Below are 27,711 nucleotides of genomic sequence, written 5' to 3' on the forward strand. Positions count from 1 at the left end.
TCTCAAATTTGGACTCATCAGACCAAACCACAGATTTCCACTGGTCAAATATCCATTCCTTGTGGTCTTTATCCCAAACAAGTCTCTTCTGCTTGTTGCCTGTCCTGTCTGCGGTTTCCTAGCAGCTATTTTACCATGAAGGTCTGCTGTACAAAGTCTCCTCTTAACAGTTGTTGTAGAGAGGTGTCTGCTGCTAGAACTCTGTGTGTTGCATTGACCTGGTTTCTAATCTAAGCTGCTGTTAACCTGCGATTTCTGAGGCTGGTGACTCGGATAAACTTATCCTCAGAAGCAGAGGTGACTCTTGGTCTTCCTTTCCTGCGGTGGTCCTCATGTGAGCCAGTTTCTTTGTAGTGCTTGATGGTTTTTGCCAGTGCACTTGGGGACACTTTCAATGTTTTCCCAATTTTTCATACTGACTGACCTTCATTTCTTAAAGTAATGATGGCCACTCGTTTTTCTTTACTTAGCTGCTTTTTTCTTGCCATAATACAAATTCTAACATTCTATTCAGTAGGACTATCAGCTGTGTATCCACCAGACTTCTGCACAACACAACTGATGGTCCCAACCCCATTTATAAGGCAAGAAATTCCACTTATTAAACCTGACAGGGCACACCTTTGAAGTGAAAACCATTCCCGGTGACTACCTCTTGAAGCTCATCAAGAGAATGCCAAGAGTGTGTAAAGCAGTCATCAAAGTAAAGGTAGCTACTTTGAAGAACCTAGAATATAAGACATATTTTCAGTTGTTTTACACTTTTTTGTTAAGTATATAATTCCACATGTGTTAATTCATAGTTTTGATGCCTTCAGTGTGAATGTACAATTTTCATAGTCATGAAAATACATTAAAATCTTTAAATGAGACAGTGTGTAAAAACTTTTGGTCTGTACTGTACATTGGTTTCTATTTTTACTGTCTCCTAACCACATATGGTGATTTGCTGCTACGTTCATAGCCTCTACCATATAAGAACACTAGTAACTTATGGAATATGCATATTAGTTATTTGTACCTCATTAAGCCTATAGCCTATGACCTCTGAGAACCATTTACTATTGCCAAATAGCCATATATTGACAGTTCTGACAAACAAAGAACAGATGTCCTCAGAGTATCTATTTGCTTGTTTAACTCTGCATATGTTAAGTAATCTATATTTTTATTATTAAAATACTAATATTTTACACCTCCTGTCTAAAAGATGCGCTGACTTACTTAGCTAAATGTTTTCTTGCTAAAAGTGAGTCTTATAATCCCAAAAATACAAAAAATTCTAAAGTAATTTCCTTTACTCATTTAATTATACAACTGTGATATGTTTTTGTACAATTTGTCAATAACATATATAGTTTCTCCCCATCTGAGTTATTTTTGATGGTTAACAAAAAATGATTTTCCAGTAATTCAATTTTCACACTAAGCATGATAATGGCTTCTCCCTGGGTGGGATTTTTGATTTTTAAAAGGGGTTGTCAACTACTTGGACAAACTCTTCTTATTCCTTATGTTTGGCGCAGGTAAAATAAAAACATTTACTCACATCTTCCATACTGGTGTTGTTCCAGTGGTGTCAGCACTAGCATTCAGTGAGTCACTATCCCCACATTTGGACACATGGAACAATAAGAAAAAGTCAGAACGCATACGTCCGGAGGCCAGGACAGTGAACAGGTGCTGACTGGGTGCTGCAAAGGCACTTGTCACGATACCCAATTTTAAATGCTGCAGGGGAAACTGCACCCAGCAGCAACGGAGCTGAACCAGAAACCGGGTGACTAACATGAACACCAACGGGACCATTCACATGAGGCAGAGTGACCAGGTAAAGCAAAAGGACCTACGATCATGTGACAGAGTGGGAGGCGGTCAGGGGGCGGAGCCAGATGCCAGGGAAACAGAGAAGGGACAAGCATAAAAAAAAAATTGTGAAACAAGCCGAGGTCGTAGCCAGGAGATTACAAGATACCAACAGGGAGAGTCAGAGAATAGTCAGAAGCCAAGCCAGGGGTCAGTAATCCAGGAAAGCGAATAAAGCAGGTGACAGCAAGACACAAAGCAAGCCAGCACACACTACAGAGGCCAAGCATATAGACTGCAGAAAACCTATAGCTGACAAGGATACCAGGTTAGGAGCGAGTATATATAGCCCTCCCATCTTGAAAGAGAGGCTAAGAACATTAACCCTGAGAGTACAAGACATAACCTTGTCCTAACCATTACAGCAATGGCTTGGAAGGTGAGTATAAGTGTTTTATTTTAACAAGGCCAAACATGAGGCATGACAAGGAGCTGTCAAACTAGTGGACAACCCCTTTAAAGATTATAACATTTTTGGTTAAATAACATTCTGATCATGAAAAAGGCTTCTCCCCTGTGTGACTTCTCTGATGTTTGTTTAGAGTTGATTTCCTTGTAAATCATTTCCCACAATAAGAATATGAAAACGGTTTCTACCCTGTGTGACTGCTCTGGTGACTAAGAAGAGATGCTTTCTTCACAAAACATTTTCCACATTCTGAACATGAAAAAGGCTTCTCACCTGTGTGAGTTCTCTGATGTTTAACAAGCAGTGATTTCAGGCTAAAACATTTCCCACATTCTGAACAGGAAAAAGGCTTCTCCCCTGTGTGGGTTGCCTGGTGAGTGACAAGATTTGATTTATGGGTAAACCATTTCCCACATTCTGAACAGAAAAATGGCTTCTCCCCTGTGTGGGTTTTCTGGTGACTGGCAAGATTTGATTTCTGGTTAAAACATTTCCCACATTCTGAACATGGAAATGGCTTCTCCCCTGTGTGAGTTCTCTGGTGCTTAACAAAATCTGATCTATGATTAAAACATTTCCCACATTCTGAACATGGAAATGGTTTCTCCCCTGTGTGGGTTTTCTGGTGGCTAACAAGAAGCACTTTCCAGTTAAAACATTTTCCACATTCTGAACAGGAAAAAGGCTTCTCCCGTGTGTGAATTCTCTGGTGCATAACCAAAGCTGATTTCGCGACGAAACATTTCCCACATTCTGGACATGAAAATCGCTTCTTCCGTGTATGATTTCTCTGGTGCCTACCAAGATCTGATTTCTGGTTAAAACATTTCCCACACTGTGAACAAGAAAACCTATTCTCTGCATTAATTATTTGATGTTTAAGAAAATTATTTTCAAGAAGAAAACTATTCCCATATTCTGAACATGAAAATGGCTTTTTTGCTTTAGGATCAGCTTGTTTAATTTTGTGACTTTGATTTCCCTTTGTAGTCGGTAATGAATCAGAAAACAGGACCTGTTTCAAAGGATCAGATGACAGATCTTTGCTGTGAAGGAATGATGGTATAGCCGAAGTAATGGCATTCACTTCAGTTGTATCCTGTGGGATCTCAAAATCATCTGATTTAAAAATTGAGGATGTCACCTGTCCCTCTGATCTGGTACAGTCATCTGCCAAAATATAAACCAATTATTATTTTTTAATAAAATATCCTTGAATCTGTTATTGTTCAACATTTCTGCTTAAACGGTCAGTAAAAATGGCAAGTTATGTAAAAAAAACTGAATTATTCTTCAAGACAATGAAAGTTCACAGTCTAATAAGAAACTGCATAGCATGAACCAATGGAGCATGGTGTTCAACTGCTTGTCCATTCTGTCTCCCAAATATGGAATAAAAAGCCACCAATGTTATGTAGGTGAAAATAATATCAATAAAAACTTCTACTCATCTAAAAAAAAATAACAACTAGTCCCCAATCAGGGCCATCATCTGTCAGTGAAAAAACAGAGTGTAACGCAATTCCTAGGGACTTTGGGGGCTAACTGGGTCCCTAGAGCGATGGGTGACCTGTCCCTAGGATTACTCTTGAAGGTGGAGATGCCAGATTCACGTATCTTACTAAGCACCTAAATTAACCCTTTTCTGTCCCTTCTTCCTTGCCCCCCCAGGAGGGTGGGAATTTAACTGTACAGTAATTCACTAAACAGACAAACAAGGGGAAGACGTAAAGGAATAAATGAAAATAATCATACAAAATACACTCACAAAACAACACAGTGGAACACGGGAGTTAAAGGATGGAGAAACCAAATAGACGGTGGGGATGTGCATACAAACAGAACGCAAAGGCTCTTGAAAAGCAACATGGCTTCCGTAAACCAATCCAGCAATATCAGCTCTCCCAAAGTCAAATCTTCCCCTCACTTCTCAGCCTTGCAGTGTGCCAAATTACATTTAGCATCCATGTATTTGGCATTATTATAGTGAGAAGAAGCCACTTAAATTACGGTGGAGCACAATCTAGTCACTACATTTTTACTCTCCAACATCCACTGTGTGCTAATTTCCGGAAAGGTCCTGTGGAGTCTAAATAGTCACTACTCCAATAGATTAATTCATTGAGGGTTACAATTTCCAAAATAGAGTCACTTTTTGGGGATTTCTACTGCTCTGGTTTTCTGCCATTCTGTCATATTAAGGCTTGTGAAAATTGTATATCCCATCTCCTCTGGGATCTGCGCCTGCGTAGTTTGCTTCTGTCACCATGCACGGCCTTATTCATTCTGCAGGCAGCGCTGGTGAGGAGATGTCGGAACCAGAAGCTCTGGGAGGTGTAGGCTCTGTCTGGTCACTAAGATTAGGGTGCTTGTGATGTGTCATACCATCAAGTCTGGCAGTGTGGGTGTGTGTGTGCTGTCCAGCTGCAGTAATCTGCTCCTTCCTTCAGCCAACTGGAAAGCTTCACCATATTGCCGGAAGCTGCCAGATACAGCCTTGTTCTCCTCTGGTTTAGTCCTCTGTGCTCAGCTCCCGGCTTGTGTAGAATTTCCTGTTGTGAAGACGACCCATTTACAGACTACTTTTGTGTATTCTGATTTTGTATTTTCTCTGTCCTGCTGGTTGTGACCCAGCTACCTATTCTTCCCATTTTACACCACAGAACAACAAGTATCACCATGGCCCAAGCCTAGGGGTCACTGTTTAAGTCCAGATCCATGTAGAGTGGTTAAAGTATGATGAGCAAAACTGATCATTTTAGTGAAAGCTCTGTAATGTGGGACGATACATATGATTGGAATACAAACTTGATAAACGAGGAGATGTCGCATTGTATGTTAGAAAAGCGTATATCTGCACAGAGATTGAAGCTTCAGAGACTGGGAGTTCTGTGGAAACTGTTTGGGTAGGAATACAAGGACAGAACAATGGAAAGGACACGATTGTAGGCATTTACTACAGGCTGCCTGTGCAAACTGCAGATATAGCTGAACTCTTTATGCATCAAATGGCCAATTTCTCCAAATAAAATGACATAGTTGTCATAGGAGATTCCAGATATTTGTTGGGAATCTCTCTCAGGCAAAACTAACAGGTCAAGCAAATTCTTATCCTCTCTTGCTGACAATTTTACTTTCCAAAAGGTAGGAGAGAAAACAAGGGGATCTGCTACCTTGGATCTAATTCTTATAAACAGAGAGGGAATGGTTGAGGAGGTAAGAGTGGCTGGGACCCTAGGAGGTAGCGACCATGCTATTTTAAAATTTTGGATAACTAGAGGAGGAAGACCTGTGAAGACTCAGACATCCAGGTAAGATTTCAGAAAGGCAGATTTTAAAGGGACTCCGAAAGAGAATTAGAGGGATCCAATGGCTGGATATCCTTAAGGACAAAAATGTCCAGGAAGGATGGGAAATCTTGAAAAATCAGATTCTTAAAGCACAATCGTTAACAATTCCGGAAAGAGGGAAGAATAGGAAGCATTTAAGGAAACCAGGATGGATGAACACAGAACTTAAACACATGCTAAAAAGGAAGAAAGAAATGTTTATCAAATGGAAAGAGGGAGGCATATCTAAAGAAGAATATAATGCTGTCTGCCGAACCTGCAGGGCACAAATCAGATTTGCTAAAGCTGAAAATGAATTAAGGCTTGCAAGGGACGTCAAAAGCAATAAAAAAGGATTTTGGTGATATGTCAAAAGTAAAAGAAAAGTGAAAGATGCTATAGGATTTGTACAGGATGGAAATGATGAAATGGTAAGAAAGGATGTTGAGAAGGCCGAACTTTTAAATTCTTATTTTGCATCTGTTTTCTCTCAGGAAGGAAATGTAACATCATGTCAGGACTCTGAACATTTTTTACCTTTTGTGCATTACTGCCCTTTTCCAACATGGCTTTGGTCTCATGTGCACTTGTCCTCCTGTTATAAAACTCCACCCCAGCCTTCAGTCTGTGCTAGATTATTCTGCTTTGCATCCAGCTCCTGATTACTCCCTGGCCTTGCACCTGTACCTGCTCCTGTGAACCTGTGTTGGAGATCCTGCCACTCTGCTCTGAGTTCCTGCTGCATACACCAGTGTTCAGTAATCCTCCTTCATCTGCTGCTCGTGTTACTTTCATCTGCATTTGCTGGACATGTGTTATGACCCCAGTGGACAGGGTCTCAGAGGTACGTGTAAGTCTGCGAGATACAAAAATCCAGCTCATAGGGCAGTGGTAACTGGGTTGACCAAATATCTACTCCTAACGCCAACACTAGAAGTAGCCGGGGATCATGCCTACGGTGATCGCTAGATGACTCGCGCCAGCCGGAGAATCTAACTACCCCTAGGAGAAGAAAACAAAGACCTCTCTTGCCTCCAGAGAAAGGGACCCCAAAGCAAGATACAAGCCCCCCACAAATAATAACGGTGAGGTAAGAGGAAATGACAAACACAGAAATGAACCAGGTTCAGCAAAGAGAGGCCAGCTTACTAATAGCAGAATAAAGCAAGATAACTTATTTGGTCAACAAAAACCCTATAAAAATCCACGCTGGAGATTCAAGAACCCCCGAACCGTCTAACGGTCCGGGGGGAGAACACCAGCCCCCTAGAGCTTCCAGCAAAGGTCAGGATACAGATTGGAACAAGCTGGACAAAAATACAAAACAAAACAAAAGCAAAAAGCAAGGAAGAGACTTAGCTTTAACAAGCAGGAACCAGGATCAGAACACAAGAGCACAACAGATTAGCTCTGATTTCAACGATGCCAGGCATTGAACTGAAGGTCCAGAGAGCTTATATAGCAACGCCCCTGAACTAACGGCCCAGGTGAGCATATAGGAGAAGACAGAAGCTCCAGAGTCAAATCACTAATGACCACTAGAGGGAGCAAAACGCAAATTCACAACAACATGTAAGCTGTTTCTGCTCTGCAAAACCTGAGACTATTAACCAGGCCTTCCTGGTTGAGCTAAGATATGATTTGAACTGCCTAATAGCATATCTATCTGTGTCTGGACTAAGTAAAGGATCTGTTCGTGTCAAGTTTTCTCAAGAATAACTGTGCTTCATAGACTTTCTGTTTGTTTGCATCTACCTCTGAAGTTTCCTATTGACTGCTAAGCTGCGTTTATTATTTCCACCAAGTGTTGTGGACTTGAGTTTCTCTCTGCACCTGCTTGAATCACCGCGTGATAATATAAACTTTACCACTTATAAAACTCTGTCCTGTTGTCTTGTTCCACGCAAAGAGTCTCCTGAATTATCCCCTATAATTATTACTCATCAACTAATTGTCAGTGTCCTATTAAAGGGAACCTGGCTTGCTTTGCGCAGGCGTGTACTACGGAGGACACAGCATGAATATCAATCAAATATTACGGCCAGCATGCAGCCAGCGGGTAAGGAAAGGGTGAATCAAACACCCGAAAACCCCGCCCATATGACCGCAAACCTGTCCTGCCAAATTCAGGTGACAGGTTCCCTTTAAGGGAATAGAAGAATCCAGGATATCTATAAACAGAAAGACAGCGAGGAAACACTTAGCTAACATAAATGAATTCAAGTCTCCAGGTGCAGATGAATTACAGCCCAGAGTACTGAAGGAGATAGCAGAAGAAATTTTTGAACCGCTCTCCATAATCTTTGAAAATTCTTGGAGAACAGGAGAAGTCTCAGAAGACTGGAGAAGAGCAAATGTTGTTCCTATCTTCAAAAAGGGGAAGAAGGTGTACCCAGGGAACTATAGGCCGGTGAGTCTGACGTCTATACCAGGAAAGATCTTTGAACAAATTATTAAACAACATGTATGTAAGTACCTGGATAAGAATGATTAAACAGAGTCAGCATGGGTTTGTAACTAATAAGTCGTGTCAGACTAACTTAATTTCCTTCCATGACAGAATCACTGACTGGGTCGATCAGGGAAATGCTGTAGATATAGTATATCTTGACTTCAGCAAAGTATTTGACAAAGTATCTCACACAATGCTTATTGAAAAAATGACTAAGTATGGAATGGACAAAGCAACTGTTAGGTGGATTCATAACTGGCTTATTGATCGGATCCAAAGAGTGATCGTAAATGGCTGCACATCCAGTTGGAGGAATGTCTCAAGTGGGGTACCACAGGGGTCTGTCCTGGGCCCTGTATTGTTCAACATCTTTATCAATGATTTAAATGAAGGAATGGAGGGTAAACTGATTAAATTTGCTGATGACACAAAGCTAGGAGGGATAGCTAATACTAGAGGAGAGAGAGGAGTCAAAAAGATATAAGTAAACTGGAGCAGTGGGCAGCAACTAACAGAATGGTTTTTAAACGGAAAAAAATGCAAAGTACTATATCTGGGCAATAAAAAAAAAAAAAAGCATATACAGAATGGGAGGAATAGGGCTAAGCAACAGCACACGTGAAAAAGACTTGGGTATACTAATAGATCACAGACTGAACAGGAGTCAACAGGGGGAGTGGCCTAGCAAGCGATGTGAGCAGATGTATGCCGGATCTCTTTCCCTGCACCGTCTGCCATTAAGCATTCCAGAGGTGCCGCTGAACGCCTATACCGTGCGCAGGAGTGCCCGGGGACCCGGCGAGCAGAGTGGAGTGGAGTGGAACAAGCAGGGCCGGGTGGAGATAAGTCGCACCCGGTAATGACGCGCCGTAAACAGAAGGAGCCGACACTGGCGGGAGGCACGAAGATCCAAGATGGCGCCGAGTCAGCGGAGGAGGCGGCAAAGACAAGCGCTGCGTACCGCAAGAAGCTGGAGGGGATAGCCAAGCTGGAGCGGTTCGCAAGGACGGAGGAGGCTGGTAAACTGCTATTGGAGGCTGAAGGTGAGGGGTCCGGAGGACCAGGAGACCCGGGGGAACAGTTAAAAGGAAGAGATAGAGCACAGAGTGGTTTGGTGGAGCAGGAGTCCCCTGAGAGAAGTGATGCAGCTCATGAGAGGGGAGCCATATCTCCTGCAGAAATGTCCTCACAGGCTGGTTCGGCTGTGTCTATGGAGATAACATATGTAGGAACAGACGCTGCAAGATACATTTTCAGTCGTGATATACTGTAAATCTGCTCTGGCCGCTCTAAACCTGCGAGTTGATGATATGAAAGAGGAGATGGTGTTCCTTAACTCAGCTATGCGCAAAGTGGAGAAGAGAGTTGAGGTGGTGGAGGAACGTGTTGGGAGTGTGGAAGATCAGACGAATGAACTGTTAAAAAAGGGAAAAAAAGTACATTCAGCGTAACGCAGAGTTGGAATTTAAAACCAACGATCTGGAAAATCGGTCCTGCAGGAACAATTTGAGAATAATTGGTGTGCCAGAAAATGTGAAAGGGAGTAATCCCACTGATTACATTGAGTCGTGACTGAAAAATACTGTGGGGGTGATAGCCTCATTATTTGCCGTGGAAAGGGCACTGTTATGATCCGGTGACCTTGGAGCTGCATGGAACTTTCTCAGGAGAGGTGGAATCTATACCGACCGCAAACCATGAACTAACACCGCAACTAGAAGTAGCCGTGGGGTGTGCCTAACCAACCTAGACACCTCGACACAGCCGGAGAACTACATACCCCTATAGATGGAAATGTGGAACACTAACTTGCCTCAGAGCAGAACCCCAAAGGATAGGCAGCCCCCCACAAATACTGACTGTGAGTAGGAGAGGAAAGACACACACAGGCAGAAAACAGATTTCAGCAAAAGAGGCCACTCTAACTAAACAGGGAAAGATGGGACAGAATACTAAGCGGTCAGTATTAAAATACTTCAAAAATACCCACAGCAGAAAATACAAAAAGATTCCACAAACTAACTAAAGTCATGGAATGTACATCTGCAACTCCTGAGAATCCAACAAGACTGTGAAAAACACTGACACAGTCAAAGCTGGACAAAAGACAATGAATAGTACTGAATAATTAAGCACAGCATGTGTGCACAAAAGAAACCAGACACTTATCTTGCAGATTTGGCAGTAAGGCAGAAGGAACCAGGCTAGGACTAAACCTCCAAAAACAATGGACAACTGACAAGGACTAATGAATCCTGCAAGCCTAAATACCCCAGTCAGAACTGCAATCAGTAGATTCACCTGACCAGGGCTGCAAACCAGGGACCACTGCATTACCATCTACAACCACCGGAGGGAGCCAAAAAGCAGAATTCACAACAGTACCCCCCCTTGAGGAGGGGGCACCGAACCCTCACCAGAGCCCCCAGGCCGATCAGGACGAGCCAGATGAAAAGCATGAACCAAATCAGCAGCATGGACATCGGAGGCAAAAACCCAAGAATTATCCTCCTGGCCATAACCCTTCCATTTGACAAGATACTGAAGCCTCCGCCTCGAAAAACGAGAATCCAAAATCTTCTCGACCACATACTCCAACTCCCCATCAATCAACACAGGGGCCGGAGGATCAACAGAGGGAACAACGGGTACCACATATTTCCGCAATAAAGATCTATAGAAGACATTATGGATAGAAAAAGAGGCAGGAAGCACCAAACGAAAAGACACCGGATTAATAATCTCAGAAATCCTATAAGGACCAATAAACCGAGGCTTAAACTTAGGAGAAGAAACCTTCATAGGAACATGACGGGAAGACAACCAGACCAAATCCCCAACCCGAAGCCGGGAACCAACACCCCGACGACGGTTAGCAAAACGTTGAGCCTTCTCCTGAGACAACACCAAATTGTCTACCACATGAGTCCAAATCTGCTGCAACCTGTCAACCACAGAATCTACACCAGGACAGTCAGAAGGCTCAACCTGCCCTGAAGAAAAACAAGGATGAAAACCAAAATTACAAAAAAAAAGGCGAAACCAAAGTAGCCGAACTAGCCCGATTATTAAGGGCAAACTCGGCCAATGGCAAAAAGGTCACCCAATCATCCTGATCAGCAGACACAAAGCATCTCAAATAAGTCTCCAAGGTCTGATTAGTTCGCTCGGTCTGGCCATTTGTCTGAGGATGAAATGCAGAAGAAAAAGATAAATCAATGCCCAGCCTAGCACAAAAGGCCCGCCAAAACCTAGAAACAAACTGGGAACCCCTGTCAGACACAATATTCTCCGGAATACCATGCAAACGAACCACATGCTGAAAAAACAACAAAACCAAATCTGAGGAGGAAGGCAATTTAGGCAAAGGCACCAAATGAACCATCTTAGAGAACCGGTCACAAACAACACAGATAACCGTCATCTTCTGGGAAACGGGAAGATCAGAAATAAAATCCATAGAAATATGCGTCCAAGGCCTCTCAGGGACCGTCAAAGGCAAAAGCAACCCACTAGCACGGGAACAAGGCTTGGCCCGCGCACAAGTCCCACAGGACTGCACAAAAGAACGCACATCACGTGACAAAGAAGGCCACCAAAAGGACCTACCAACCAAGTCTCTGGTACCAAAAATACCAGGATGACCAGCCAACACAGAACAATGAACCTCAGAAATCACTACTAGTCCATCTGTCAGGAACAAACAACTTCCCCACTGGACAGCGGTCAGGTCTGTCAGCCTGAAATTCCTGAAGAACCCGTCGTAAATCAGGGGAAATGGCAGAAAGGACAACCCCTTCTTTCAGAATGCAGACCGGTTCAAGGACCTCAGGAGAATCAGGCAAAAAACTCCTAGAAAGGGCATCAGCCTTAATATTCTTAGAACCCGGAAGATAAGAGACCACAAAATCAAAACGGGAAAAAAACAAAGACCATCGAGCCTGTCTAGGATTCAGCCGCTTGGCAGACTCGAGGTAAATCAGATTCTTATGATCAGTCAGAACCACAAAACGGTGCCTAGCTCCCTCAAGCCAATGTCGTCACTCCTCAAACGTCTACTTCATAGCCAACAACTCACAGTTGCCGACATCACAATTGCGTTCAGCAGGCGAAAATTTACGTGAAAAGAAGGCACCCGGTTTCATCAAGGAACCACTAGGATCCCTCTGAGACAAAACGGCCCCTGCGCCAATCTCAGAAGCGTCAACCTCAACCTGAAACGGAAGAGAAACATCTGGCTGACGCAACACAGGAGCAGAAGTAAATCGACGCTTAAGCTCTTGAAAGGCAGATACCGCCACGGAGGACCAATTCGCCACATCAGCGCCTTTCTTCGTCAAATCGGTCAAGGGTTTAACCACGCTGGAAAAGTTAGCAATGAAACGGCGATAAAAATTTGCAAAACCCAAAAATTTCTGACGGCTCTTTACGGACGTAGGTTGAATCCAATCATGAATGGCCTGAACCTTAACTGGATCCATCTCAATAGATGAAGGAGAAAAAATAAAACCCAAAAAAGAAACCTTCTGCACCCCAAAGAGACACTTAGACCTTTTCACAAACAAAGCATTGTCACGAAGGATCTGAAACACCATCCTGACCTGCTGCACATGAGACTCCCAATCATCAGAAAAAATCAAAATATCGTCCAGATATACAATCAAGAATTTATCAATATAATTCCGGAAGATATCATGCATGAAAGATTGAAAAACAGATGGAGCATTAGAGAGCCCGAACGGCATCACAAGATATTCAAAATGGCCTTCGGGCGTATTGAACGCAGTTTTCCATTCATCACCCTGCTTAATACGAATAAGATTATACGCCCCCCGAAGGTCAATCTTTGTAAACCAACTAGCCCCCTTAATCCTAGCAAACAAATCGGAAAGCAAAGGTAAAGGGTATTGAAACTTGACCGTGATCTTATTCAAGAGGCGATAATCAATACAGGGTCTCAAGGAACCATCCTTCTTAGCAACAAAAAAAAATCCCGCTCCCATCGGTGAAGATGGCCGAATATGCCCTTTCTCCAAAGATTCCTTAACATAACTCCGCATAGCGGTATGTTCAGGTACAGACAGGTTGAAGAGTCGACCCTTAGGAAACTTACAGCCTGGAATCAAATCAATAGCACAATCACAGTCCCTATGCGGTGGAAGAGAACTGGACTTGGGCTCATCGAATACATCCGGAAAATCGGACAAAAACTCTGGAATTTCGGAAGAGGACGAAGAAGAGATGGACATTAAAGGAACATCATTATGAACCCCCTGACAACCCCAACTAGTCACAGACATAGACTTCCAGTCCAACACAGGATTGTGTACCTGCAACCACGGAAAACCCAGTACGATAGCATCATGTAAATTATGCAACACCAGAAATCGACAATCTTCCTGATGGGCTGGCGCCATGCGCATGGTCACCTGTGTCCAAAACTGGGGCTTATTTTTAGCCAAAGGTGTAGCATCAATGCCCCTTAAAGGAATAAGGTTCTGCAAAGGCTGCAAGGGAAGACCACAACGCCTGGCAAACTCAAAGTCCATTAAATTCTAAGCGGCTCCTGAATCCACAAACGCCATGACAGAAAATGATGACAATGAGCAGATCAAGGACACAGATAACAGAAATTTAGGTTGTATGGTACTGATGGTAAATGAACTAGTGATCCTCTCTGTCCGCTTAGGGCAGACTGAAATGACATGAGAAGCATCGCCACAATAATAACACAACCTATTCTGACGTCTGAATCCCCGTCGCTCTGCTCTAGACAGAATCCTATCACACTGCACCGGCTCAGGACTCTGCTCAGAGGACAACGCCACAGCGCGCACAGCTCTGCGCTCCCGCAAGCGCTGATCAATCTGAATAGCCAGAGACATAGAATCGCTCAGATCGACAGGCGTGGGAAACCCCACCATAACATCTTTAACGGATTCAGAAAGACCCTTTCTGAAAATTGCCGCCAAAGCATCATCATTCCATTTAGTTAACACAGACCATTTTCTAAATTTCTGACAATACAATTCTGCTGCCTCTTGGCCCTGAGACAGGCCCAACAAGGTCTTCTCTGCTTCATCCACAGAATTAGGTTCATCATATAATAGGCCTAAAGCCTGAAAAAAGGAATCTATATGAAGCAAAGCAGGATTGCCAGATTCCAGGGAAAATGCCCAATCCTGTGGATCACCACGCAGCAGGGAAATAACGATTTTAATCTGCTGAATGAAATCACCAGAGGATCGAGGTCTCAAAGCAAAAAACAATTTACAGATGTTTTTAAAACTCAAAAATTTAGACCTGTCAACAAAAAACAAATCAGGAGTAGGAATCTTTGGCTCTAAATCAGGAGTCTGAACAATATAATCAGAAATTCCCTGCACCCTAGCAGCAAGCCGGTCCACACGAGAAGCTAATTCATGAACATCCATGCTAATGCAAAACTCCTCAGCCACCCAGGGAGAAAGAGGGAGGAACAGGCAAAACAAACCACAGAAAAAAAAATGACTCAACACCTTTCTTCCCTTCTTCTGAGATGCATTTAACTCATTGTTGGCCAGTTGTACTGTTATGATCCGGTGACCTTGGAGCTGCATGGAACTTTCTCAGGAGAGGTGGAATCTATACCGACCGCAAACCCTGAACTAACACCGCAACTAGAAGTAGCCGTGGGGTGTGCCTAACCAACCTAGACACCTCGACACAGCCGGAGAACTACATACCCCTATAGATGGAAATGTGGAACACTAACTTGCCTCAGAGCAGAACCCCAAAGGATAGGCAGCCCCCCACAAATACTGACTGAGTAGGAGAGGAAAGACACACACAGGCAGAAAACAGATTTCAGCAAAAGAGGCCACTCTAACTAAACAGGGAAAGATAGGACAGAATACTAAGCGGTCAGTATTAAAATACTTCCAAAATACCCACAGCAGAAAATACAAAAAGATTCCACAAACTAACTAAAGTCATGGAATGTACATCTGCAACTCTTGAGAATCCAACAAGACTGTGAAAAACACTGACACAGTCAAAGCTGGACAAAAGACAATGAATAGTACTGAATAATTAAGCACAGCATGTGTGCACAAAAGAAACCAGACACTTATCTTGCAGATTTGGCAGTAAGGCAGAAGGAACCAGGCTAGGGCTAAACCTCCAAAAACAATGGACAACTGACAAGGACTAATGAATCCTGCAAGCCTAAATACCCCAGTCAGAACTGCAATCAGTAGATTCACCTGACCAGGGCTGCAAACCAGGGACTACTGCATTAGCATCTACAACCACCGGAGGGAGCCAAAACGCAGAATTTACAACAGGGCACACCGGGTCCCTACCAGACCTCTGCCCCCGGGGTCTGCCCTGAGAGCTATCCTGGCCAAAATTCTGAATTACTGTGATCGGGATATCCTGCTGAGGAAGGCCAGGAACTGTGATGGCTTAACCATTGACGGGAACCGGATCTCCATCTACCCTGACTACTCTGCAATGGTCCAAAAACTTAGGATGAAGTTTGGAGAGGTCAAGAAGAGACTGCGAGACCTGGGCCTGAGTTACTCAATGATTTACCCGGCTAAACTCAGGGCGGTGGCTATGGATCGGGTGCACTTTTTTCAAAATCCAGAGGAGGCCACACAATGGCTGGACCTTAATGCTAAGCATACTGAAGCGGACCCGTTGAAGTTTGCTTTAAGTGTCCGTAGGACAGATGTTAACTGTTAAGTTGATTTCAATTTGATTGTATTTGTCACTTTTGATATGACATGTTTTGTTATTGTTTTAAAATGGTTGTGTTCGGCGCCGCAACGATCAGTTAATTTTGATTTAGGTGGGATTGAGAGAGATAGTAGGGAAAGGCTGGTATTTTTTGGCTGTAAAACAGCGTTTCCAGATCTCGTATAGAGAGAGTAAGTTTGATTTATACTCACAGTGTTTATAAAGTTCCTGAAGGGGCAAGGGTGAGAAGTTAGGGGGTTGTTTCAGTTAGGATTGAGGGATGGGTAAAGATAGGTTGGTAAAGGGGGGGAGGGTAGGGGAGGGGGAAGGTTTAGAGACCTTAGCGGGCCTGAATCAATTTATTGTCCCTATAAGATATAATGGGCGGTAACATTAAAATGTTAAGTTGGAATGTCAGGGTCTTGCAAATGCTACAAAGCATACAGCAATATTTCAATATGTGCTGAAACAGAGGCCCTCAGTGATATGCTTACAAGAAACTCGCCTGGTGGAGGAAAAAGTAGCTATGTTGCAAAAGAGATGGGTGAGAAAGGCGTTTCACTCGACGTTCTCAACTTACGCCAGAGGAGTGTCAATACTGCTATATACAAGTGTCCTGGTCGAGGAGATCAAGGTTATAATTGATAAAGATGGTCAATATGTGTTTATAGTATGTAAGATATTTAATAGATTAATGTGTATTGTGTCATTATATATTCCTCCGCCGTACTCCAAGAAAAAACTACAGGAGATTCTGGAAATATCTGGTAGATGGGATGGGGTTCCCCTCCTTATAGTTGGTGATGTGAACAATATAGCTAATGACCACTGGGACAAGGGTAGGCATGCTTTGTTGAGAGAGGATGGGACTATTACCCCCTTTGGGAAATATCTAAGGGAAATAGGATGGATAGATTTATGGCGGGTATGTAATGTCGATAAATATACTTATTCTTGTAATTCGGTGACGTTCGGTTCCCTGTCTCGTATAGATGTAGCTTTGGGAAATGAAGGGATGAATAACTTAATACAAGAGGTGGAGTACAGGCCTAGAGTATTATCGGATCATAGCCCAGTATTGGTATCATTACAATTGGCAGACCAGGATAAATTAGGGGGGATGGGATGGAAAATTCATCCTTCCTGGTTACAGCTACTGGATATGGAAAAGGTGGGGGAGGAGCTTGTGGAATTTTTTAGGATAAATGAAGGGAGTGCAGGGAGTCACGTAGTATGGGATACTATGAAGGCGTACCAAAGAAGAATCCTATTTCGGGACATTTCAAGGCATAAAACCAAGATAAGGCTGTGATGGAGGAATTGAAGGCAGCGGAGGAAGCATTAAGTACTCAATGTACAAGGGACACGCAAAACCGAATGAAGGCGGCGCAGGCAGAGGTCAATCAACTGCATATGCGCAAAGCAGAATGGTTGAGAGTATTTCAAAAGGAGACATTTTACTCGTAGGGGGAAAAGGTGGGACATTTGCTCTCAGTAGTGGCCTCTGGGCAGTGGGATTCTTCTCTTGTATATTCCATAAAATCAGAGGATGGAAAAGTGGTTACTCAGGGGGAACAAATTTTAGAAGTATTCTGGAAATTTTATAGTGAATTATATTCCTCTAGGGTGCAAAAAGAAAGAGGAGTTAAATAGATATTTGGAAGAGGTCTATTTGGCTAGACTAAGTAAAGAGGATTGTGAGTGGATGGATAAACGGCTTGGGGAGGAAGAATTGAAGGCGGCTCGGGTAGACGTGGCGGGGGGCAAGGCTTCGGGGACAGACGGCATTCCGGCAGAGGTTTACAAAATTCTTATCGCAGAATTAATGACTAAATTGGATCGGGTATTTAATGAGTCGTTGGAAAGGGGAGTGCTGCCTCCATCAATGAGAGCGGCCATTGTTGTGGTCATTCCTAAAGCTGACAAAGACCCACAGCTGCCAGAGTCTTATAGACCAATTTCACTCCTAACGGCAGACAAACATTTTGGCAAAAGCCTTGGCGAACAGACTGACCCAAGTGATTGATAAATTGATCCATCCAGACAAATCTGGCTTTATGCCCAATAAATCTACAGCAATCAACTTAAGGAGGCTATACTTAAATATGCAAATTCCTGCTGATAATGCTGGTAAGAGAGTAGTGGTGTCTTTAAATGCCCACAAAGCCTTTGACTGTGCAGAGGGGAATTACTTGAGGTCGGTGCTGGAACGACTGGGGTTTGGGCCCAAATATATCTCTTGGGTGAAGTTGCTGTACTCCACCCCAATGACAAAAATTAGAGAGTTAATAATAAATTGTCAGAGAGCTTTTCACTGTTTAGAGGTACTAGACAGGGGTGTCCGTTGTCCCCCTTGCTTTTCGCCTTTGCCGTAGAGCCGTTGGCTGCTAAAAGAAGAGGAGCACAAGAGGTGAGGGACTTTATTTACGGTATGAAGGAGGAAAAAATGGCCTTATATGCGGATGATATCTTGCTATTCTTGGAGGATTCTGAGGGGACCCTGAGCAACGCGGTGGCTATAAGGCTATGTGCACATAATGCGGATTTGCTGCGGATAAGCAGCGGATTTTTCCGTGCAGAAACGCTGCAGATCCGCACAGTACAATGTAAATCAATGGGATAAAAAAAAGCTGTACAGATGGTCAGATGGTGTGGAAAAATCAGTGCGGAATTGCTGCGGAATTCAAAGAAGTGCATGTCACTTCTTTTGTGCGGATCTGCAGCGTTTCTGCACCCCTCCATGTTAAAAATCCGCAGTGGCAAAAACCGCAGAAAATCCGCACAAAATCCGCATCAACTCCACATAAAAACCGCACAAAATCCGCATAAAAAACGCAGCAAATCCGCAGCTGCGGATTCAGCCAGGAGATGCGGATTTTGTGCAGAAAATTCTGCACCACTTTTCCTACTTGTGCACATAGCCTAATTGAGGAATTTGGAAAGTTTTCGGGACTCATGATAAATTGGGACAAATCATGTATTTTGTTGATAGATGGGGACAATATAGGTAGAGGAGAGAGGGAAATTTCTACAAAATTGAAGGTGGTTCATAAATTCAAATATTTGGGGATTCAGATTGCTCTTCTGTTAACTAGCTTTGAGGACTTGAATTTAAGCCCGCTATTGCAAAAAATACGTATTTAATTTTCGGCGTGGAATAAATTACACTTGTCGGTAGTTGGTAGGGTGAATCTTTTAAAGATGATTGTAATGCCACAACTACTCTACGCGCTACATAATTCCCCCATCTGGATTCCACAGTGTAGATTTCGCAGGATTAAATCTGTTTGGTGAATTAATATGGGAGGGAAAGAGACCCAGGTTCAAACAGGAAACACTTCAGAGGCCCAAAACGGAGGGTGGGTTGGCGCTCCCTAATCCCTGGCTATATTTCTTAGCGGCACAGTGGCAACATCTCAAAGGTTGGGGTGAGGAGTCAGGGAGGGTACAAGCACCTAATAGCCTGAGGTTTTTGCTAAAGACGGAGGCATTGAGTGAAAGTCTGGAAGGCGGACATTTTACGAAGGAAGGTTCACAATATTGCACTATTAATTTAATCCACAGGGTGTGGGAAGTGAAGCACATTAGGGGGGGTGAACGGCCTCACTAGATTCTCACCTATATGGGACAACATGTATTTACAAGAATTTAAGCAGATGAGGGTTTTCGTTCCTGGAAAGAGGCAGGTATTGGACGTATGGGTCAGCTGGTTAGTCAGGGCAGCCTTAAAATGTTTGAGGTGCTCCAGGAAGAATTTCAGTTATCACCGTTTGAACTGTATCAATATAACAGGATCTCCCATGCATACCAGGCACAAAGTAGAAGGAGGCCCATAGTGTTGCAAGTAGATCTTATGCTGGATTTTATTCTTAACAGTTGCACGAAGGGGGCGATATCGGAGGTATACGGGCAGAGGTGTGTCTTGCCTTTCCTGCACCCGGGGCAAAGGATCAGTTTGGCGTTCCCCCCCCCCTACCCCTACAAAACCTCCCCCATTTGAACCTTAACTCTATTGAAACTGTATGACCAAGCCAAGGTACATTCCTGAACCCCCATAATGTTAAAATAGATATCAATAAAAGTTAAATTAATTGAGACATCAGTAGGTTAAGTGTTTTTGAATACCCATATTGAATCAGGAGCCCCATATAATCCTGCATAAAGGTTAATAATGGCCCCATAAGATGCTCCATAGACACATTTGCCCAATATAGTGCTGCAGAAACGTTGACTATGCCCCATAGAGACATTTGCCCCATATAGTGCTGCAAAAACGTTATGGCTCCATACAGATACTTGCCCCATATAGTGCTGCACAAACGTTACGGCCTCATAACATGCTCCATACAGACATATGCCCCATTATAGTGGTGCACAAACATTATGGCCCCATAAGATGCTCTATACAGATACTTGCCCCATATAGTGCTGCACAAATGTTATGGCCCCATAGATGCTCCATACAGACACTTGTCCCGTTATAGTGCTGCACAAACATTATGGCCCCCATATAGTGCTGCACAAACGTTATGGCCCCATATAGTGCTGCACAAACGTTATGGCCCCCATATAGTGCTGCACAAACGTTATGGCCCCCATATAGTGCTGCACAAACATTATGGCCCCCATATAGTGCTGCACAAACATTATGGCCCCCATATAATGCTGCACAAACGTTGATTATGCCCATATAAGATGCTCCATACAGATATTTGCCCCATTTGCTGTTGCTGCGATTTAAAAAAAAAAAATAAAAAAATCACATACTCACCTCTCCGTCGCTCAGGTCCCCAGCACTTTCAATATTCACCGCTCCTCCTTCCATTCGCCGCTCCATCTTCCGCCTCCTCTGCACTGACGTTCAGGCAGAGGGCGCGCACTAACTACGTCATCGCGCCATCTGACCTCTGCAGAAGACAGAGCGGCGGCTGGAACGAGGAGCAGGTGAATATCGCGCTGCGCTCCCCCTCCTTGTTATACTCACCTGCTCCTGGTGCGGTGCAGTCCCTGCTTCCCCAGCCCTGCTGCTTCTTCCTTTACTGAGCGGTGACCGTTACCGCTCATTACAGTAATGAAGACTATGCGGCTCCACCCCATGGGAGGTGGAGCCACATATTCATTACTGTAATGAGCGGTACCATGTGACCGCTCAGTACAGGAAGAAGCCGGGGCGCCGGGCAGCCAGGGACCTGCAGGGACCACGCCAGGAGTAGGTGAGTATAATTAAACAGCCCCCGTTCCCTGGCCCTGCCAACCCCCTCCTTGGACCGCCGCATCATCAGGCGGCCCGCTGGTGCCCCCGTCAGCTGCGCCCGGGGCACATGCCCCAGCTGCCCCCCCCTGGATACGCCACTGTATACGGGGATCTATTTGCTTTTCTTGTTAAACATCCTATTAAGGCTAGAGGGAAATGGGAAGCTGAACTGTGGGCGATTGATAATGATAGATGGGAATCGATTTTATAATATGTGCCTAAGATTTCTATGAGTGAACCTGGGAGGTTATCACAGTTATTTGTAATTCATAGGGCCTATAGAATCCCTGATAGACCCCAATCCAGCTTTGAATAACTTAATTCCGAATGCACAATCTCAGGCGGGCATACTGCATTTGTTGTGGCATTGTCCCAGATTGTCTTCCTTTTTGATAGTGGTATTAAACCGTATTGAATTGGTGTGTAGATGCATTATAAAGTCCAAAAAAGAAAGGAATGTCCAGCTTCACCGAGTCTGTAAAAAAAGAGTTTTCTTTATTCACAAACTTTAAACAAGGAGGATACAGACTTCAGCACAACCATATGGGTAAGAATCTCAACGCGTTTCTGGAGACTAAGCTCCCTTAATCATGACATGACATGAGACTCTTTTTTACGGACTCGGTGAAGCTGGACATTCCTTTCTTTTTTGGACTTTATACGCCTGGACACAGCGGGTCCGTGCTCCCGAGGTTTGGTTCTTGCATCACGGCTGAGCTGGTTTATATTCCTTCTTTCTAAGTAGATGCATTATCCCTAGAAACCCTTTGATATGTATATTGGGATACGTGGAGGAAATTACAACGGATATGACCAATATAGTAATTGCAAGATTATTATTCATTGCAAGAAAGCCGATTGCTAAATTATGGATCAGAGAGGACCCTCCGACAAGAAGAGACTTTCTTATACAGACGGATCATATACTTCTACTGGAAATAAGTATTTATACTAAGAGAAATACCGTATATACTTGAGTATAAGCCGAGATTTTCAGCCCATTTTTGGGGGCTGAAAGTCCCCCTCTCAACTTATACTTGAGTCATACCCAGGGGTCAGCAGGGGAGGGGGAGCGGCAGCTGTCTAATTATACTCACCTGCTCCTGGCGCGGTCCCTGCAGGTCCCTGGCTCCCCAGCTTCTTCCTGTACTGAGCAGTCACATGGTACTGCTCATTACAGTAATGAATATGCTGCTCCACCTCCCATAGGGGTGGAGCCGCATATTCATTACTGTAATGAGCGGTAGCGGTGACCGCTCAGTACAGGAAGAAGCTGCGACGTCAGGGAAGCAGGGACTGCACCGCGCCAGGAGCAGGTGAGTATAGTGGGGAGGGGGAGCGCAGCGCTGCGCGATATTCACCTTCTCCTCGTTCCGGCGCCGCTCCGTCTTCAGCGTCTTCTGCAGGGACACTCAGGTCAGAGGGCGCGATGACGTGGTTAGTGCACGCCCTCTGCCTGAACGTCGACGCTGAAGACGGAACGGCGCCGGAATGAGGAGCAGGTGAATATGGAAAGTGCCGGGGGCCTGAGCGACGGAGAGGTGAGTATGTGATTTTTTTTTTTTATCGCAGCAACAGCAAATGGGGCAAGTGTCTGTATGGAGCATCTTATGGGGCCATAACGTTTGTGCAGCACTATATGGGGCAAGTGTCTGTATGGAGCATCTTATGGGGCCATAATCAAGGTTTATGCAGCACTATATGGGGCAAGTGTCTGTATGGAGCATCTTATGGGGCCATAATCAACATTTGTGCAGCACTATATGGGGCAAGTGTCTATATGGGGCCATAATCAACGTTTGTGCAGCACTATATGGGGCAAGTGTCTGCATGGGGCCATAATCAACGTTTGTGCATTACTATATGGGGCAAGTGTCTGTATGGAGCATCTTATGGGGCCATAATCAACATTTGTGCAGTACTATATGGGGCAAGTGTCTGTATGGAGCATCTTATGGTGCCATAACAAACGTTCGTGCAGCACTATATGGGGCAAATATCTTTATGGAGCATCTTATGGGGCCATAATCAGCATTTGTGCAGCATTATATTGGGCAAATGTGTCTATGGAGCATCTTATGGGGCCATTATTAACCTTTATGCAGGATTATATGGGGCATATTTTAATATGGAGCATCTTATGGGGCCATCATAAACTTTATGGAGTATTATATGGGGCTCCTGATTCAATATGGATATTCAAAAACACTTAACCTACTGAAGTCTCAATCAATTTTACTTTTATTGGTATCTTTCACTTTTAAAATGTTACTTGAGTTAAAATAATGTAATGAGAATTACTTGTAATATTCTGTCATTTCTAATAAAAATCTATCTGATTAAAAAAAGAACAGGAATCAACAGTGTGATGCAGCAGCAAAAAAGGCAAATGCAATTCTGGGATGTATTAACGGAAGCATACAGTCTAGATCACATGAAGTCATTATTGGCCTCTACTCCTCTTTGGTCGACCTCATCTGGAATACTGTGTCCAGTTTTGGGCTCCACATTTAAAAAAAAAGACATCAACAAACTGGAGCAAGTTCAGAAAAGAGCGACCAGAATAGTGACCGGACTGCAAACCATGTCCTATGAGGAACGATTACAGGATTTAGGAATGTTTAGCTTGCAAAAAAGAAGGCTGAGAGAAGACTTAATAGCTGTCTACAAATATCTCAAGGGCTGACACATTGTAGAAGGATCAGTTTTATTCTCATTTGCACAAGGAAAGACTAGAAGCTATGGGATAAAACTGAACGGGAGGAGACACAGATTAGATATTAGAAAAAACTTTTTGACAGTTAGGGTGATGAATGAGTGGATCAGGCTGCCACGAGAGGAGGCGAGTTCTCTTTCCATGGAAGTTTTCAAACAGAGGCTGGACAGACATCAGTCTGGGATGATTTAGTGAGTCACGAGGTCCCTTCCAACTCTACCATTCTATGAACGTAATTAGAGTATGTGGCTTTGTGACTCTTGGGAATTAAATTATCGTAGGAGGCCAATATTTTCTATCAGATGAGATTCAAGGAGATATATTAGGCTGGTTTCAAACTTTCATCTCATAGCAGCGTACTTCCTTCCTCCGTGAAGCTCCGCCAACTGCCGGCTGCATCCAGCGTTTCCCTGCGTACCTATCTTTAGTATTGGGTAAGCAGGGTCATGTGTTGGATGCGGATGTATCCACATGTGGCAATTTTGCGTTCCCGTTTGGTCGCCGCACACCTCAAATCGCCGCATGCGGATACATCCGCATCCAACGCATGACCCTGCGTACCCAATATTAAATATAGGTACATAGGGAAACGCTGGACGCAGCCGGAAGTAGGTGGGGCTTCACGGAGGAAGGAATAAGGAAGTACGCTGCCATCCACAGCACAACAAGACGCAAGTGTGAAACCAGCCTTAGACATTCAAAGAGAACTTTGATTGTAGAGCTGAGGTGTCCTAAATTTAGGTCTCAGGCATTTGGAATAAGTAATGGAGACCATTTTTTTTAACTACTAAAAGAGAGTTGCTGACTAACATAACTGAGGCAGGCCAATCACACCACAATCAAACTATCATACAGAATGAACCTGTAACAAAGGTATAGAATAAAAATTTTTTTTACATCCCAACAACAACGTATCTATGAGGTTAAAACTTCAACACTAAATCGCAGTTGCACTCATTTATGGTGGAATATTGGAGCTACTATGAATCCTGACCAGAAGAGTAGAGAAAGTATTAGTGCTCCTCATTTCAGGAGAGATTGTGCAGTAATCTGAATTCCTTATGATCGAAGACATAATGTAATTTATTATGTGTAATGAATCCATGAAACCAGGGCTTGAGACATGCCAACACATCTCTTGCACGAGTGAATTAACTTATATTACATCATTCAGTTACGCACAGCTTAGAGATGTATCTTGGTACAGGTGTCTTTTTTTGTAGTTTATCACAATCCTGTGTAAAGTAAATACGTTTGAAAAGAAATTGAAAAGTCAGGATAAAGGAAAACTTTGTTGTTATTGTACAGAAATTCACACTTAGCCTCACTGCATATTCAATGCTGTCGATCATAAAATTGAAGCATAGTCAGAAAGACTGGACCTGGTCTTGTAAGGACCATATGAGCTCATTCAGCAGCATCCAATAAGATATCAGGGTTCTAGGAAGCCAACAGCATCATTACCCTCCGCTTTCTCTAGGAGGACCATAATAATATCTTTCTTCAAGTGATTTTCTAACTTGTCAACACATTGTACGTACGCTGTCATTTGGCTTTGTAGTTTACAGATCTGGGCAGGTAACGATCTGGGGTAGATGGATCCTCCAGGTTGTAAGTTCTATAGAAAAGGTCTTTAAATACCCAAAGTGATTTGAACAGTTTTGGGTGGATGAAAATGTTGTGGTCCAGAGGCAAAATGGTGATCACTTGATTGTGATATGGAATACATCATCGATAAAGCAGCCATAGTCAGTGACTGAGATGAATCTGTGCTACTCTGCATAGAGTGGTTACTACTCACCTGGGTAGTCATATGTAGGAATCTCCTCTTTACACCGCTCATCACCCCTCACATACGTCTCTGTAGTATTAATATGGGTCAGATCTTCACCCTGAAACAAATATTGTAAAGGTCACAGACAGATGGAGAAGTCACATCTATGATCAGCTCTAATCCTGCCATCTCCACCGTTCTCATTACACAAGTATAAAACATACTAGATGGTGGCCTGATTCTAACACATCGGGTATTCTAGAATATGCAGTACAATGCGCAGCCTACGCAGTACATTGCGCAGCCAACGCAGTACATTGCGCAGCCAACGCAGTACATTGCGCAGCCAACGCAGTACATTGCGCAGTCAACGCAGTACATTGCGCAGTCAACGCAGTACATTGCGCAGCCCACGTTGTACATTGCGCAGCCCACGTTGTACATTGCGCAGCCCACGTAGTATATTGCGCAGCCCACGCAGTATATTGCGCAGCCCACACAGTATATTGCGCAGCCCACGTAGTATATTGCGCAGCCCATGCAGTATATTGCGCAGCCACGTAGTACATTGCGCAGCCCACGTTGTATATTGTGCAGCGCACATTGTATATTGCGCAGCCCACGTAGTATATTGCGCAGCCCACTTAGTATATTGTGCAGCCCACGTTGTCCATTGCGCAGCCCAAGTTGTATATTGCCCAGCGCATGTTGTATATTGCCCAGCCCACGTAGTATATTGCACAGCCCACGTAGTATATTGCCCAGTCCATGTACTATGTTGCGCAGCCCACGTTGTATATTGCGCAGCCCACGTATATAGCAATGTGGGCATGATTTCCCTGTTAAAAAAAAAAAAGAATTAAAATAAAAAATAGTTATATACTCACCTTCCGTTGGCGCCTGGATCCAGGAAGCGGTTACCGACGCTTGGGATCCACCGAAGCTCTGCCGAGCTGCTCGCGCCGGCCGCCATCTTCCATTCCCAGGATGAATTGCGAAATTACCCAGAGGTCTCGCGAGACCGCTAAGTCTTCTGGGTAATTTCGCAATACATCACAGGGAACGGAAGATGGCGCCTGGCGCGAGCGGCTCGGCGAACTACGGAGGGTGAGTATAGCAGGTTTTTTGTTTTTTTATTATTTTTAACATTATATTTTTTTACTATTGATGCCGCATAGGCTGCATCAATAGTAAAAAATTGGGGACAAACAGGGTTAATAGCAGCGGTTACGGAGTGCGTTACCCGCAGCATAACGCGGTCCGTTACTTCTGGCATTAACCCTGTGTGAGCGGTGACCGGACAGCGTATGCGGGCGTCGGGCAGTGAGTGCGGGGAGTAAGGAGCGGCCATTTTCTTCCGGACTGTGCGCGTCGCTGATTGGTGGTGGCAATGGTCGTGGGCGTTTTGCCATGACCAGTCAGCGAATTGGATTCCATGACAGACAGAGGCCGCGACCAATGAATATCCGTGACACACAGACTGAAGGACAGACGGAAGTGACCCTTAGACAATTATATAGTAGATAATACTGGTGGATAAAACAAGACTGAGCACAAGACCTTCACAGCCGTCTACACATCATAAGGGAGATCTCATGACATCTTCTCTCCATCTACCTGATGATCCTGAGGAACATTGGGATCTTCTTGTTTACAGTCCTGTGGAAGAAGAGGTTGGGGACGTATCTCTGGTTTTGTCCTCTTACTGGCTAGATCTGGAGAAAACACATACAGGGACTGAATTAATTCTTTACATACAGATAATTATAGGCTGTGTGTATTTAGTCCTATTACCTTGTGATGGGAGGGGCTGGGGAACCTCCATCATGACGTCCTTGTACACATGTTTGTGTCCTTCTAAATACTCCCACTCCGCCATGGAGAAATAGACAGCGATATCCTGACACCTTATAGGAACCTGACACATACAATGATACCGTCATCCCCCCAATCCCTTCAAATCTTTAGCATATAATGTCCCAGCATTCCCAGCAGTGTCACCTCTCCAGTCAGCAGCTCAATCATCTTGTAGATGAGTTCTAGGATCTTCTGGTCATTGATGTTCTCATGTATCAGGGGGTGAGGTGGAGGCCCCGTGATTGGGCTCAGGGGTCTTCCCCATCCCTCAGACACAGGATCCTGACAGCGCTCACTAGAGGTCTTCTTCACTACTGTGTAATCCTGGTTAT

General features: G+C 44.0%; 1 protein-coding gene across 1 annotated transcript in view; it reads right to left on the reverse strand.

Moving 5' to 3' along the window:
- Nucleotides 1-841: 841 nt before the first annotated feature.
- LOC143766643 (uncharacterized) overlaps nucleotides 842-27,711 on the reverse strand; it is a 41,671-nt gene continuing 14,801 nt past the window's right edge. Inside the window, exons 3-7 of the mRNA XM_077254455.1 lie at nucleotides 27,524-27,703; nucleotides 27,317-27,440; nucleotides 27,140-27,237; nucleotides 25,550-25,640; nucleotides 842-3,445 (exon numbers count right to left, since the gene is read on the reverse strand). Coding sequence (XP_077110570.1) covers nucleotides 2,460-3,445; nucleotides 25,550-25,640; nucleotides 27,140-27,237; nucleotides 27,317-27,440; nucleotides 27,524-27,703 — 1,479 coding nt within the window. The 3' untranslated portion in view covers nucleotides 842-2,459. The remainder of the gene's footprint in view (nucleotides 3,446-25,549; nucleotides 25,641-27,139; nucleotides 27,238-27,316; nucleotides 27,441-27,523; nucleotides 27,704-27,711) is intronic.

Source organism: Ranitomeya variabilis, chromosome 4, assembly GCF_051348905.1.
Source record: "Ranitomeya variabilis isolate aRanVar5 chromosome 4, aRanVar5.hap1, whole genome shotgun sequence".
Taxonomy (NCBI): Eukaryota; Metazoa; Chordata; class Amphibia; order Anura; family Dendrobatidae; genus Ranitomeya; species Ranitomeya variabilis.